The 15,265-nt window shown below is 40.0% G+C and overlaps 1 protein-coding gene across 1 annotated transcript in view; it reads left to right on the top strand.

The window, feature by feature from the left end:
• The first annotated feature begins 5,429 nt into the window (after nucleotides 1–5,429).
• Nucleotides 5,430–15,265, top strand: part of ARL5C (ADP ribosylation factor like GTPase 5C) — a 30,063-nt gene continuing 20,227 nt past the window's right edge. Inside the window, exon 1 of the mRNA XM_060780783.2 lies at nucleotides 5,430–5,535. Coding sequence (XP_060636766.2) covers nucleotides 5,490–5,535 — 46 coding nt within the window. The 5' untranslated portion in view covers nucleotides 5,430–5,489. The remainder of the gene's footprint in view (nucleotides 5,536–15,265) is intronic.

The raw sequence follows: 15,265 nt of genomic DNA, 5'->3' as shown, positions 1-15,265 counted from the left end.
TGACAGCAGTGCTATCTCTGGTGTTCCTGTTATCTCTATTTGGGTGATTTTTCTTATTTCTTGAAATACATTTTCCCAAAATTTTTGAACATATTTGCAAGACCACCACATGTGTATATATGTGCCAGTTTCTTGACAGCCCCTCCAGCACTGCTTAGAATGTTTCTTGTCAATTTGATTTAATCTGATTGGTGTGAGGTACCACCTCCACACCACTTTATAATAGTTCTCTTTTATTCTTATTGACATATTTTTTAAAATACGCATATTCCACATTCCTTTCCAGTTTTGTGGGTCTATTACTTTATTACAGTCTAACTCCCACATTCTTTTAAGGTGGTCCTCCTCCTGGACTCCTTCTAGCAGCATTTTGTAGATATCACTTGTTATACCTTTTGTTCTTTCTTTTCCTTCCTTACTTCCTCTTTGGTTAATCATTTCTTCAAATTTGGTAAGTTCTCTCTCTCCTTTATATTTCTTTCTTATTTCCCTTAACCATCTTTCAAGTTGTAGAACTTTGTACCATCCAATGTTCCCTCCTAATAACTGGACCTTTATCTCATCTATATTTTTCATCTTTGATTCCCAATCTTTTAATTTCGTTATTCCTTTTTCCTTAAATTCACTTTCCAACTCCTTTTTGAGATTTATGGGGAAATTATTTGTAATCAACACCGGTGTTAATGGGGATATCGATGGTATTAATTTTTCTTCATATTTAGACCATATTCCCAGTATGTTTTTTAGAAAAGGGTTGTCTATTTTGTTATACCATTTCTTGTCTAGATTCCTAGTTTTCCCTATAAAGAAAATATATTCTAGTTTCATATCTATATCTTCACTCTCTTCTTCTAACCATTCTAAATCCTTTTGACCCATAATCCCTTCAACAATATACCTTAACTGGTTTGCTATATAGTATAGTTTTAAGTTTGGTATCCCCAAACCTCCCTTCTTTTGTAGTTTATACCATTTTGCTTTGTTAATTCTAACTCTTTTGTTCTCGTTGCAGAAGGTGTTTATCATATTCTGCCACTTTGTAATTTCTCCGGCTGAGATTTTAATAGGTAGCATCCTAAACAAAAAGTTTATTTTAGGTAAAATTTTCATCTTTATTAGAGCTATTCTACCAAACCATGACAATTTGAGCTTAGCAAATTTAGCCAGAGTATCCTTCACATTTTTCCTTAATTTGATTAGATTCTCCTCTTCTAATTTATCAATTTCTTTAGAAATATTAATTCCTAGATACTTTATTGAGTTCTTTATTTTTAATCTGCCCAATCTCCCTTCTCTTAATTTTACTTCCTCATCTTTAGTGTGGTTAAATAATAAGATTTCCGATTTATCCCAATTAACTTTAAGGCCTGTAATTTCTCCAAACTCTGTTAAATGTGCTTCTATTCTTTTTATCTGTTCTAATGGATTTCTGAAGGTTAGTAGTGTATCATCTGCAAATAAACATATCTTGTATCTTCCCTCCTTCCCTATCCCCTTTATATGTTTATCCTCTCGTATCATATTTGCTAGCATTTCTATGACTATTGCGAACAGGGTAGGAGAGAGAGGGCATCCTTGTCTTGTTCCTCGAGTCAATCTTATTTTCCCAGTAAGGCCATCGTTTACTTGTATAGTTGCATAGTTGGTTGAATATAGTCTCTCAATCAGTCCTCTAAATCTCTCTCCTAAACCAAATTTTTCTAATATTTTTTTTAATGCGGGCCATGAGACACAATCAAATGCTTTAAATATGTCTAGGGCCAATATCCCTGCTTTAATATTCTTTTTCTTAATTGAATGAATCACATTTAGTACTCTTCCCACTGGGTTTGACATTTGTCTACCAGGAATGAATCCACATTGATCTTTATTAATATAATTATATATAAAGTTATTTAATCTCTTTGCCATTATTGCCGTCAATATTTTAGCATCCTGATTTATAAGGGCAATAGGTCTATATGAACCAGGATCTTTAGGATCCTTATTTGTTTTTAGAATTAATATGATCCTTGATTCCTGCCATGATGAAGGGATCTGTTCTCCTTCCATTATCCTATTATATAGTTCTTTTAATTTTGGTACTAAAATTGATTTAAATTTTTTATAATATTCCGGTCCTAGGCCATCCATTCCAGGAGTCTTCCCTCCTTTCAATTTATCTATAGCGTCTCCTATCTCTTTTTCTGATACTGATTGTTCCATACTCATTTTATCCATCTCCTGTAATTTTATTTTCCAGTATTTATCTATAACCCCTTCTATTTTGTTGTTAGGGTTATCCACTGCTGTATATAATTTTTGATAAAATTCTTGGAAGACAGCTAGCTTTTCTTTCATTGATATAATTTCCCTACCCCACTTATCTTTTATAGTTCCAATTGTGTTCTTATTCTTCTTCTCTTGTGCTGCTTTAGCTAGCATCCTAGAGTTCCGATTGCTATATTCAAAATATTCCCTTTTTGTGTATATTAAATCTCTCTGTACTTTTTCCAAGTCATGTTTATCCAATTCTTTCCTTTTGGCCATTGCTTTAAGATAACTTTGTTTATCTTTTTCCTTTATGTATCTCTTTTCTAGTTCTTGGATTTCTAATTCTAACTTCTTTCTCTCTGGCGACTGGAAAAGAAGACTAATATGGACCAAGACAGGAATGAAAAAGACTGTGAGAAGGACTGACTAATCATTAGTATGAAATATGTAATCCTACTAGTTAAGGCAATATAAGAATACCCTGGGAGATATCGGAATGGGTGCACTCAGATGGAGGATGGGTCCTCTCCCCCCACCCCACAAAATGGTTTGGAGTAAACCAGGTTCAAGACAAGTAGTCTTTGAACATCGTGGGGTGAAAGGAATAGGGGGAGAAGAGCACTTCACAAAGGAAGGGAGGGAAGGGAGGAAGAGGGGGGGAAAGCAGTGGGGAGCACGGATTAGGGACCAGCCAAGTAAGAGGATAAGTAGAATGGTAAAGAAATGGGGGAACACCTGAGGATCGTATCTTTGAACTGTAAAGGTTTGGGCTCGATTTATAAAAGGAAAACCATTGCAGATTTGATTTATAAAGCTAAAGCTCATCTTGTATTCTTACAAGAGACACACCAATCCAAACCAAAGGTGAACGAGCTTAAGATGCGGGGATCTGTAACGTATATAAAATCATATGGAACATCTAAATCGAGAGGTGTGGCAATTATAATCCAAAATCAATGTGGTTTCAATATAAAGGAAACAAAGATAGATGAGCAAGGAAGATATATTATCATACAAGGGACGATGGGGAATGAGGATTTCACTTTTGCTAATGTATATGCTCCAAACACTAACCAAGCGGAATTTTATGAAACAATATTTAAAGAAATAGAGGGAATACAAAAAGGGTATTTGATCATAGGAGGGGATTTCAATGGAATAATGGATGAGGAAATGGATAAATCCCACCACACAAAGAAAGGGAAAATGCAAAATAGAACAACTCTAAATAGAATAATAAGGAACAAAAATATGGTTGATATTTGGAGAACGTTAAGGGGGAATGAGAAAAGATTTACATTCCATTCGACAGCTCATCAAATGTTTTCTAGAATTGATTACTTTTTTGTTTCACAACAGGTACTACCCAAAGTTCTAGATACTAGAATAGGGGTAATAAGATGCTCAGACCATGCATTAATAAGCTTGGATCTCCAAATAAAGAAGGATTATCAAACATATAAATACTGGAAGATAGGAAATGCAGTATTAGAGAATAGTAAGATAGTGGGGAAAATAACCAAAGAATTAGGAGATATATGGGAAATTAATGATAACAATCAATGCTCTTATGCAACTGTGTGGGATGCGATGAAAGCAGTATCAAGGGGCCTGTGCATAAAAGAAGCATGCAACCTAAGAAGAGAGCAGGTTCAGTTCATCTTGGAGGAGGTGGGGTTCGCAGATTCTTTTTGCACGGTCTGACAAGGCTTTAATGGTGCTTCTTTTTTTACTTGGGTGATGGTTTGACTTTTTATGTAGATATCTATCTGTGTGCGTGGGTTTTCTGTAAACTGTGTGACCCAATTGTTGATCTGGTTTGCGGATGACTAGGCCATCTAGAAAAGGCAGTCTTCCTTCATTTTCTTTCTCCATGGTGAACTGGATGTTTGGGTGGATGCTGTTAAGATGGTCCAGGAACCTGTTGAGTTCTTCTTCTCCATGGCTCCAAATGGTGAAAGTGTCATCCACATATCTGAACCATATTGTGGGCTTTTTTGTTGCTGTTTCCAGGGCTTGTTTTTCAAAGTGTTCCATGTAGAAATTAGCTATGACCGGACTGAGAGGGCTCCCCATGGTCCCGGTAGCAGACACCATTGCACTAATCAACCAGAGGTTCCCAGAAGACATCACAGCTCTGTTTCACCATTGCCTCACCGCCAGCTTCTTTCATTGGGACAATGAGTTCTATGAACAGAAAGATGGAGTAGCTATGGGGAGCCCCCTCAGCCCAGTCATAGCTAATTATATTATTGGGTTGTTGTAGGTTTTTCCGGGCTATATGGCCATGTTCTGGAGGCAATTTTTCTCCTGACGTTTCGCCTGCATCTATGGCAAGCTTCCTCAGAGGTAATGAGGTCTGTTGGAAGTAGGAAAAATGGGTTTATATATCTGTGGAATGACCAGGGTGAGACAAAGGACTGCTGGGGCTAGCTGTGAATGTTTCAGCTGATCACCTTGATTTGCATTCAATGGCTTGGAAGTGCCGGGGGGGGGGGGGGGGGGAATCTTTTGTTGAGAGTGATTTTATGTGCCTGTTTGTTTCCCCTCTGTTGTTTTGCTGTTGTAATTTTTAATGGATGACGAATCTGGATCATGTTTTTGATGATGAGACGATAGTGAATAGTGAATGGTTATTGTAGTAATTGTTTATTAATTATGTGATATGTTAGGTTGTTAACTGTTTTTACACTGTAGCATTGAATTTTTGCTGTTCTTATTTGTTGTGAACCGCTGTGAGTCGCCTTCGGGCTGAGAAGTAAAGTAAATAAATAAAATAAATAATAAATAATTTTTGAGTTGTTTAATACTGGTAGCCAGATTTTGTCCATTTTCATGGTTTCTTCCTTTCTGTTGAAATTGTCCACATGCTTGTGGATTATTATATTATTAGCATAGCACATGGCTGGATGCTATTTGATTCTGCTGGGAGTTATAGTTTGGTGAGCCACTAGCACTCTGGCCACAGAGGCATACAAAGACCTTGGAAAACTACAACTCCCAGGAGCTCATAGCATTGAGCCGTGGTAGTTAAAGATTCTATAGTATTGGGAGTTGAAGTCCAAAACACCCGGAGGGCTCAAGTTTGCCCATGCCTGCTCTAGAACTGCATAACATTCCCTCTAGGGGGCGGGGCTTGATAGCAGGCCCCGCCCCCTTTCTGCCTGACGTCACCAGCAGAGGTTCTAAAGGGAGGCGGGGGCGCGCGTTGTGTTGATGAGGCTGCGGGGCTCGTAATGGGGCAGCTCTTTGCAAAGCTCTTGAGCGTCTTTGGAAGCCGAGGTAGAGCACTTGCCTTTTCCTTTGTTCTTATGACACCCATAGACTTTTTAAAATGGTAGACTACCCTCCTCTCTTTCCCCCACTTGGTCTGCACTTTGCCTCGTTTCCAGCCTTGTTCCCCCCAGTTCCCCCATTGTTTTGCTCCTTTGCATCCTTCTCCTTCTCTGTTTTCCTTCTCATTAACTTGCTTATTTGTTTTGTTTCTCTTCTTCCCTTCTTTCTGGATTGCTTCGCCTATATATATATGCTAGCTGTTCTCTTACCTTGTTTCTTTGGCACTTTCTACCTTGTGTTTTGTTTTGTTTTGTCCTCCCTTTCTTCTTTTTTTGCACCCTCCCTTTTGAATATTCCTTTGACTGGTTCCTTTCCCACCCCTTTGTTCCCCTTGGGCGCGTCTAAACTGTGGAATTAGTGCGGTTTCATACCGCTTCCAACCGCCGTGGAATCCTGGGAGTTGTAGTTTGGTGAGTACCTAGTACTCATTAGCAGAAAAGGCTATAAAGACCTTGTACAACTATAACTTTTGGGAATTTCTGAGCTATAACAGCTCAAGTGGTACCAAACTGCATTAAGTCTACAATGTGGATGGCTATGGAATCCTGGGATTTGTAGTTTGATGAGGACCCTGTACTCATTAGCAGAGAAGGCTATAAAGACCTTGTAAAACTACAACGCTTGGGAATTCCAGGGCATTGAGCTATGACAGCTCAAGTGGTACCAAACTGCTTTAAGTCTACATTGTGAATGGCTATGTAATCTTGGGATTTGTAGTTTAGTGAGGACCGAGTACTAATTGGCAGAGAAGGCTAGTAAAACTGCAACTCTTGGAAATTTCAGAGCATTGAGCTATGACAGCTCAAGTGGTACCAAACTGCATTAAGTCTACAATGTGGATGGATATGGAATCCTGAGATTTATAGTTTGGTGAGGACTCAGTACTCATTAGCAGAAAAGGCTATAAAGACCTTGTAAAACTATAACTCTTGGGAATTCCTGAACTATAACAGCTCAAATGGTACCAAACTGAATCAAGTCTACAGTGTGGATGGATATGGAATCTTGGGATTTGTAGTTTGGTGAGGACCCAGTACTCATTAGCAGAGAAGGCTATAAAGACCTTGTAAAACTGCAACTCTTGGGAATTCCAGAGCATTGAGCTATGACAGCTCAAGTGGTGCCAAACTGCATTAAGTCTACAATGTGGATGGCTATGGAATCCTGGGGTTTGTAGTTTGGTGAGACCCAGTACTCTTTGGCAGAGAAGGTTATAAAGGTCTTGTAAAACTACAACTCTTGGGAATTCCAGAGCATTGAGCTATGACAGCGCAAGAGGTACCAAACTGCTTTAAGTCTACAATGTGGATGGCTATGGAATCCTGGGATTTGTAGTTTGATGAGGACCCTGTACTCATTAGCAGAGAAGGCTATAAAGACCTTGTAAAACTACAACGCTTGGGAATTCCAGGGCATTGAGCTATGACAGCTCAAGTGGTACCAAACTGCTTTAAGTCTATATTGTGAATGGCTATGGAATCATGGGATTTGTCATAAATGCAGTCAAATTTGCCCTTGTGAACTGACACTCTGGGTGCATGTATACTGCCAAATGATTGCAGTTTTGCAGTTTGATACCCCTTGGACTGCCATGCTTTGAAATTTTGGCCACTGTAGTTTTTACAAGGTCCTTAAAGGTAAGGTAATTAAGTCTAGTTGTGTCCAAATGTGGGGGCGGTGCTCATCTCCATTTCTAAGCCGAAGAGCCGGCGTTGTCCATAGACACCTCCAAGGTCATGTGGCCAGCATGACCGTATGGCGTGCTGACTGCCGTAACATTTCCACAGAAGCAGTACCTACTGACCTACTCACATTTGCATGTTTTCAAACTGCTAGGTTGGCAGAAGCTGGGGCTAACAGGAGGAGCTCCCCCCCCACTTCCCAGATTTGAACCAGCAACCTTTTGGTCTGCAAGTTCAGCAGCTCAGTGGCTTAACGCACTGTGCCACCAGAGAGCCACAAGGTCCTTAGCTTTTTCAAAAGAATTATGGTTTCTCACCAGGCTACAACTCCCAGGATTCCGTAGCATTGAGTCATAGCATTGAAAGTGGTGTCAAACTAGATTAAGTATACACTGTAGATCTAGCCCCATCAGCTGAGGATCCCTTGAATGGTAGGTATGGAGATGGAGGAGAATGGCTTTTCTACCTTTTATGGGAGCTCCGAGTCCCAGGTTTGATTTCACAATCCTGCAAAAGTAAGGGCCATAAAACATGTTTAATTATATGCTGGCTATAGAAAACTCTGGGCTTCTCAATCTAAAAACAACTTCAGATTTGTGCCATCACGTAGTGATATGCCCTTCATATTCTGGGATATAAGGCTGTGTTGAAGGGCTGTCAGTTGTCGAAGGCTTTCATAGCCAGAATCACTGAGTTGCTTTTAGTTTTCCGGGCTGTATGGCAATATTCCAGAAGCATTCTCTCCTGATGTTTCACCCACATCTATAGAAAGCATCCTTAGAGGTTGTGAGGTCTGTTGAAAACTACGGAAGTGAGGTTTAGCTTCTAACAAAGGATTACCCCAGGCAGGAAGTAGCCAGGCTTTGAAGCTGCAAGGCTATTCAGTGCTAATCAAGGTGGCAGTTCAACATTCTGCCTCAAGCAGACAAGAGTTCTTTCTTCCGCTCTGGACATTCTCTTCTGACATTTCACCCACATCCATGGCAGGCATCCTCAGAGGTTGTGAAATTTGTTGGAAACTACGCAAGCGGGGTTTATATATCTGTGGAATAATGTCCAGGGTGGGAGAAAGAACTCTTGTCTGTTTGAGGCAAGAGTTAATGTTGCAATTGGCCGCCTTGTTTAGCTTTGAATGGCTTTGTAGTTTCAAAGCGTGGCTGCTTACTGATGGGACAAAGAAAAATAGGCAAAGAAAGGAGCTGGCAGGGAAAATGCAGTGTAGTTTTAAGACATTTCTTAGAGGTTGAGGAGAATTCCTATTTTCCGGTTCACTTTCCATTTGGATCCAGGCAACCTGGGGATATCAACTGGATCTGGACTGGAGAAATAAATTTTCCTTTGAAGTCTTGAGTATAAGAAATATTCATGCCATTGATTCTTTTCATTTATTTCTTTTCATTGATCACTAGATTTCTTGGGAAGCATCCTACTCCAATGAAACTGAAATCTTTGTTTGCTCAGGCAAATATTTCCTGGCAAGAACGTTTTCCATCCTTTTGTCTTCGCACTTCTTTCATGTTCTGTTCTTTCTAATTTTTCCTGAATGATCCTGCTGGGAATCCTTAAATCGAACTTCCTCAAGACCTTGGATAGAGGCTTGAAGAAATGAAGATTTCCCTTGTACTGCCTGCTGTACACTCAGGACCCTTCCACACAGACATATAACCCAAACATCAAGGCAGATAAATCCACGATATCTGCTTTGAACTGGGATATCTGAGTCTACACTGCCATATAACCCAGTTCAAAACATTGGGATTTTTTACAATGGTGTGGAAGGGGCCTCTATGTACACAAATTTACAGATTTGTGGGCATGTGAGTTAGGAGGTCCTTTTTTCTCGTAGATTTGTGTCCCAAAAGAAACAGTGATGTACACGCACATCTACATGCACATATGTACAGGCATACCTCATTTGCAATGCCATATTCTCTATCAGACTTGCACATGGTTTGGACACAGACATGCCTCCATCTGTTATCATATCTTATTGATTTTAACACTCCATAAATTGCAAGACACTCACTAATTTCAGTACCACCAACAGAACATACAACTCTTTATATCTATATAAATAAAAATGTAATATTCGTTTGTGGGATTAACATAACTCAAAAACCACTGGACGAATTGCCACCAAATTTGGACGCAATCCATGTATTGGGCCAATGAGTGACCATCACTCATAAACACACTGAAAAACACAGCAGAAGGGACTTAAAAAGCAAAAAAAACCCCAAAAAATTAATTATAACACATGTGCAAAACCACACACACACATCTATATAAATAAAAATGTAATGTTTGTTTGTGGGATTAACATAACTCAAAAACCACTGGATGAATTGACACCAAATTTGGACACAATACACCTCTCAGGCCAACAAGTAACCATCACTCATAAAAACACTGAAAACCACAGCAAAGGGGACTTAAAAAGCCATAAAATAAATAATACATTACAACGCATGCACAAAACCACATATATATAAACATAAACACACACATATATATACATATACAGAAATATATACACATAGGTAAAGGTGTACACATATGGAAATGAGCACCAAACTCTGGAGGTTGGTGCTCATTTCCATATGTGTATATACATATATGAGTCCCCTCTGAAGGGGTTGAGAAGGGCGAGGTACAAATAATTGAAATAAATACAAAATAAATATACACAAGTATATATACACCTGTACACACACAAAACACATATACACAGACTGGGCCACAGCAATGCGTGGCAGGGGACAGCTAGTACTGTATATAAAAAGCACTTGTAGTTCTAAGATGCACATTGAAAATGAGGTACGCCTGTGGTGGAGGCTCCTTCTTTGGACGGCCATCTGTTGGGGCTGCTTTGAATGTGGTTTTCCTGCTTCTTGGCAGGGAGTTGGACAGGATGGCCCACAAGGTCTCTTCCAACTCTAGGATTATTTTTAGAGATGTTTATATGGAGGGGAAAGTACATCTTAGAATCAAGTTCAATAGTTAAATGTTAGGATGTTACATTGGAGGTGCCGATGCTTCAGAAGGAGGAGGCCAAGTTGCATAGAGCCAATAGATCATTTATTTGTAAACCCATATATTTCTCCATTGATTAATCCACAAATATTCCACATTTGCACATTAGGCTTTGTGTACTTTGACGTTCAGTGGCATGCACAGTCCTTTGCTGTTTCCATGGTTTTCTGGCTCAAGGCCAGTGTGTCATGCACACACATGTTTGTTTTTATGAAGCACCTACTTAGGATTGTGCGTGTGAAGTTTCTGTGAACTGCTAGAATACTATATCAAAGCTTTGTATCCTGACACACATGTGTTTTGTTTTAAAAATACTCGGTCAAACTTGCATACATAGTCTTTTGCTTCAAAATGAACCGAAGTCTGATTTCTTTTCTTCTGATGCATTCTTGGGCAAGGCTTAAACATGGCTTGGCATGCTGTGCACAAGCAGAAATAGGTAAAAGTTAGCCTTGGGCTGGAAACTTTACCCTTCTACAAAGCTAGAGGAAGGAATTCAGAATTTGGGGAGAAAAGTTTCCATCTGCCTTTAGTTAACCACGGGTACTTTGTTGGCCAGACCTGATTGTGAGTGAGATTAGGTTAAATGAAGTCTTCAGAAACAATTTGTCTGGAATTACACTTAAAATTGTACCTGTTCCGACTTACATACATTTTCAACTTAAGAACAAACCTACAGATCTTGTTCATATCTTAGGTACTGACAGTAGTTTAAAGTTGGCTTGATTTGTACTAACCATATTAATTAATGATGGAGACCCTGGTGACGCAGCAGGTTAAACCGCTGAGCTGCAAAACTTGCTGACCGAAAGGTCGGCAGTTCAAATCAGGGAGCAAGGTGAGCTCCTGTTGTTAGCCCCAGCTTCTGCTGTTCAAAAACATGCAAATGTGAGTAGATCAATAGGTACTGCTCCAGGTGGAAAGTAGTCATGCTGGCAGCATGACCTTGGAGGTGTCTACGGACAATGCTGGCTCTTTGGTTTAGAAATGGATATGAGCACCACCCCACGGAGTCGGACTCAACTAGATTTAATGTCAAGGGGAAACCTTTACCTTTGCTATATTAATGTTAGCAGCCTAAATACATTAAAGACACCAAATCCCATCTGATCTTAGAAGCTAAGCAGGGTCAGCCCTGGCTAGCACTTGGATGGAAGAGTGCCAATGAACACCAGATACTGTGGGTTCTATTTCAGAGGAAGGAACTGGCAAAAACTCCTTGAGTGCTCCTTGCCTAAGAAAACGCTTTAGCATTAATGGGGTTGTCGTAAGTTGACAAGTGACTTAATTGCACATACAAATACACCCCTGGGGGGGGGGGGGTCACGAGGGGAGTGTCAGATGGGTTGCCAATGACCATCAGAAAACACAGTGTTTTCTATTGGCCATGGGGGTTCTGTGTGGGAAGTTTGGCCCAATTCTATCTTTTGTGGGATTCAGAATGCTCTGTGTCAGAAGTTTGGCCCAAATCTATCATTGGTGGTGTTCAGAATGCAATTTGATTGAAGGTGAACTATAAATCCCAGCAACTACAACTCCCAAATGTCAAGGTCTATTTTCCCCAAACTCCACCAGTGTTCACGTTTGGGCATATTGAGTATTCATGCCAAGTTTGGTCCAGATCCATCAGTGCTCTCTGCATGTAGTTGAACTACAACTCCAAAACTCAAGGCCAATGCCCACCAAACCCTTTCGGTATTTTCTGTTGGTCATCAAAGTTCTGTGTGCCAAGTTTGGTTCAATTCCATTGTTGGTGGAGTTCAGAATGCTCTTTGATTGTAGGTGAACTATAAATCCCAGCAACTGCAACTCCCAAATGTCAAGGTCTATTTTCCCCCAAACTCCACCAGTGTTCACATTTGGGCATATTGAGTATTCATGTCAAATTTGGTTCAGATCCATCATTGTTTGAGCCCACAGTGCTCTCTGGATGTAGGTGAACTACAACTCCAAAACTCAAGGTCAATGCCCACCAAACCCTTCCAGTATTTTCTGTGGGTCATGAAAGTTCTGTGTGCCAAGTTTGCTTCAATTCCATTGTTGGTGGAGTTCAGAATGCTCTTTGAGTGTAGCTGAACTATAAATCCCATCAACTACAACTCCCATATGACAATATCAACCCCCAACCCCACCAGTATTCAAATTGGGTGTATCGGGTATTTTTTTGCCAAATTTGGTCCAGTGAATGAAAATACATCCTGCATATCAGATATTTACATTACGGTTCACAACAGTAGCAAAATTACAGTTATGAAGTAGCAACAAAATAATTTTATAGTTGGGGGTCACCACAACATGAGAAACTGTATGGCATTAGGAAGGTTGAGAAACACTGTAGTAGAAGGAATGCCTTTCCTTGGTCACATAGAAGAGCAGAAGATTTATTACAGTTCGCTCTTGTTCATGTACTTATTTTGAATTAGGGCTTAGAGGAACATGCCAGTGCGGCCCATTGTGTTTGATTGCATGTTGATATCTCATGCATGTCTGGAGTCTGAGACAATGCAGCTAATGCAGGTTATTATGTGAGCTTGGCCTTGGGAATTGTCTCGGGAGAACACCAATCCCGTCATTGTCTTATTTCTTTACATTTGGAGTAGAACTTCCTTCCTTCCCTACAAAGCAATTGAATGCTTATCTGATGAAGCTGCCAGACCTTTCCTTCGCAGAAGGGGAGCTGACCTTTTAAAGCAGAACACTGCAACCCCCTCCCCAACCTCATTCCTATTACCTGATCTTGACTATATATGGAATTTTTTTTTTATCCTGGCCATAGGAAAGGGAAAACGTGATGTATAGAGTACTGAAACTTCTCTGAAACTACTTAGCAACTCTTAGGAGAGATCAGGAAAGATTGTGTGTTTTAGTCAGGCTTGGCCTCTAACCTTTGCTACAACCAGGTACAATTTGTTTGTATTGGGCCTCAGTTTTTATTGTGTATTGTGTTTACTTACAACTCTGGACGAGAGTGATTGTAAGGTTGTAAAGCAGCTAACATAAATTCCACTTGTAGCTGTTTTTCCTCCTAATAGGATAGAAAGAAATGTAAAGAAGGCATGTATCCTGTTCTATTATTATACAAAAGCACAGTATGTCACAGCAAACGAGATCTATATGCTGGATTTCGTATCACAAAATCACAAGTCAAACACTTCCCAAGCATCTAGGACTGTGTGATGTATTTTCGATTTTTCTTTTGTCATGTCAGGAGCAACTTGAGAAACTGCAAGTTGCTTCTGGTGTGAGAGAATTGTCTGTCTGCCCAGGGGACGCTGGATGATTTGATGTTTTTATCATCCTTGTGGGAGGCTTCTCTCATGTCCCCGCATGAAGAGCTGGAGTTGATAGAGGGAGCTCATCTGCCTCTCCCCGGATTCGAACCTGCGACCTGTCGGTCTTCAGTCCTGCCGGCACAGGGGTTTAACCCACTGCGCCACTGGGGGCTCCGTATTTTCGAATGATGTGCGCAGATCCAAGTAAGGTGGCCTTTTGCAGTTGACAGATTGTGATTTTGTTGATGTTTATTGTTTCCAAATGCCGGCTGAGATCTTTTGGCTGCGATCTTTTGGCATGTCACCCAGTGCGCCAATGACCACTGGGACCACCTGTACTGGCTTATGCCAGAGCCTTTGCAGTTCGATTTTGAGGTCTTGATAGCGGCTGAGTTTTTCCTATTATTATTATTATTATTATTATTAATTAGAAACACAACAAGATGAGTCCACAGCAGACACTCTGCTGGCTGTTGTATTGGATCACACGTCAAACACTTCCCAAGTGTCTAGGACTGTGTGATGTATTGGCAAATAATGCGTGCAGATCCCAGTAAGATGGCCTTTTGAAAGTGGCAGATGATAATTTTGTCAGTTCCGATTGTGTTTAAGTGCAGGTCAAAGTCTTTAGGCACTGCACCCAGTGTGCCAATCACCACTGGGACCACCTTGACTGGCTTGTGACAGAGTCTTTGCGGTTCGATATTATTATTATTATTATTATTATTATTATTATTATTATTGACATTCCTTTAGACCAGGCATGGGGCAAACTCGAAGTCCAAAACACCTGGAGGGCCAAAATTTGCCCCATGCCTGATTTAGACTTTTGCTGTGTTGTTAGAGATGTGAAAATAAAGCTTTAGTTTTTCCCTCTTGATCCATACTTTGCTGTTGGAATTTAAAACACAGTTGAAGACCCATCTCTTCTGCCAGCCTACCTGGTCAATTTTCATCTGCAATTCACCAGTGGATTTTAACTTGTATTTTAACTCTGTGTATAACCTAGCAGTTCGAAAACATGCCAGTGTGAGTAGATCAACAGTACCGCTTCTGCGGGAAGGTAACAGTGCTCCATGCAGTCATGCCGGCCACATGACCTTGGAGGTGTCTACGGATGACGCCGGCTCCTTGGCTTAGAAATGGAGATGAGCACCCCCCCCCTCCCCAGAGTTGAACATGACTAGACTTAATGTCAAACCTTTGCCTTTTACTATCTTGTATGTCTTTTAATATTGTTTTATCTCTTGTTTTAATTGTATTGTATCCCACATTGAGTTGTAGGGAGAGGCAGATAATACATTCAGATTATTATTATTATTATTATTATTAGGGTTTTTTATTAGTTAAGGGACAGACAATAAAAAGATGTGAGTTTAAAATTGAAACCTGTACATGCTCCAAGTCTTTTTCTTTCTTTCCCTTGGCCAGCATTATAATATATAATAAAATAAAACTTTTTTATATACCGCTCTATCTCCCCGAGGGGGACTCAGGGCGGTTTCCAAGTACATCACCGAAACATGCAAAGTAAACAGCATAACATAAAATTAACAAAACAACATAAGCATAAAATTATCATAATAACAAATGTGTATTAAAAATAATTTTGCCTATTCAGAGCAATTAAAAGCTGGGCCAAGGCTAGTACAAACTTAAAATATGAGAGGGCCAGGAATTAAGAACAGT

This window comes from Anolis sagrei, chromosome 6 (assembly GCF_037176765.1).
Source record: "Anolis sagrei isolate rAnoSag1 chromosome 6, rAnoSag1.mat, whole genome shotgun sequence".
Lineage (NCBI taxonomy): Eukaryota > Metazoa > Chordata > Lepidosauria > Squamata > Dactyloidae > Anolis > Anolis sagrei.
Note: the sequence above shows the minus strand (reverse complement) of the source record. Positions and strands in the feature narration are given on the sequence as shown.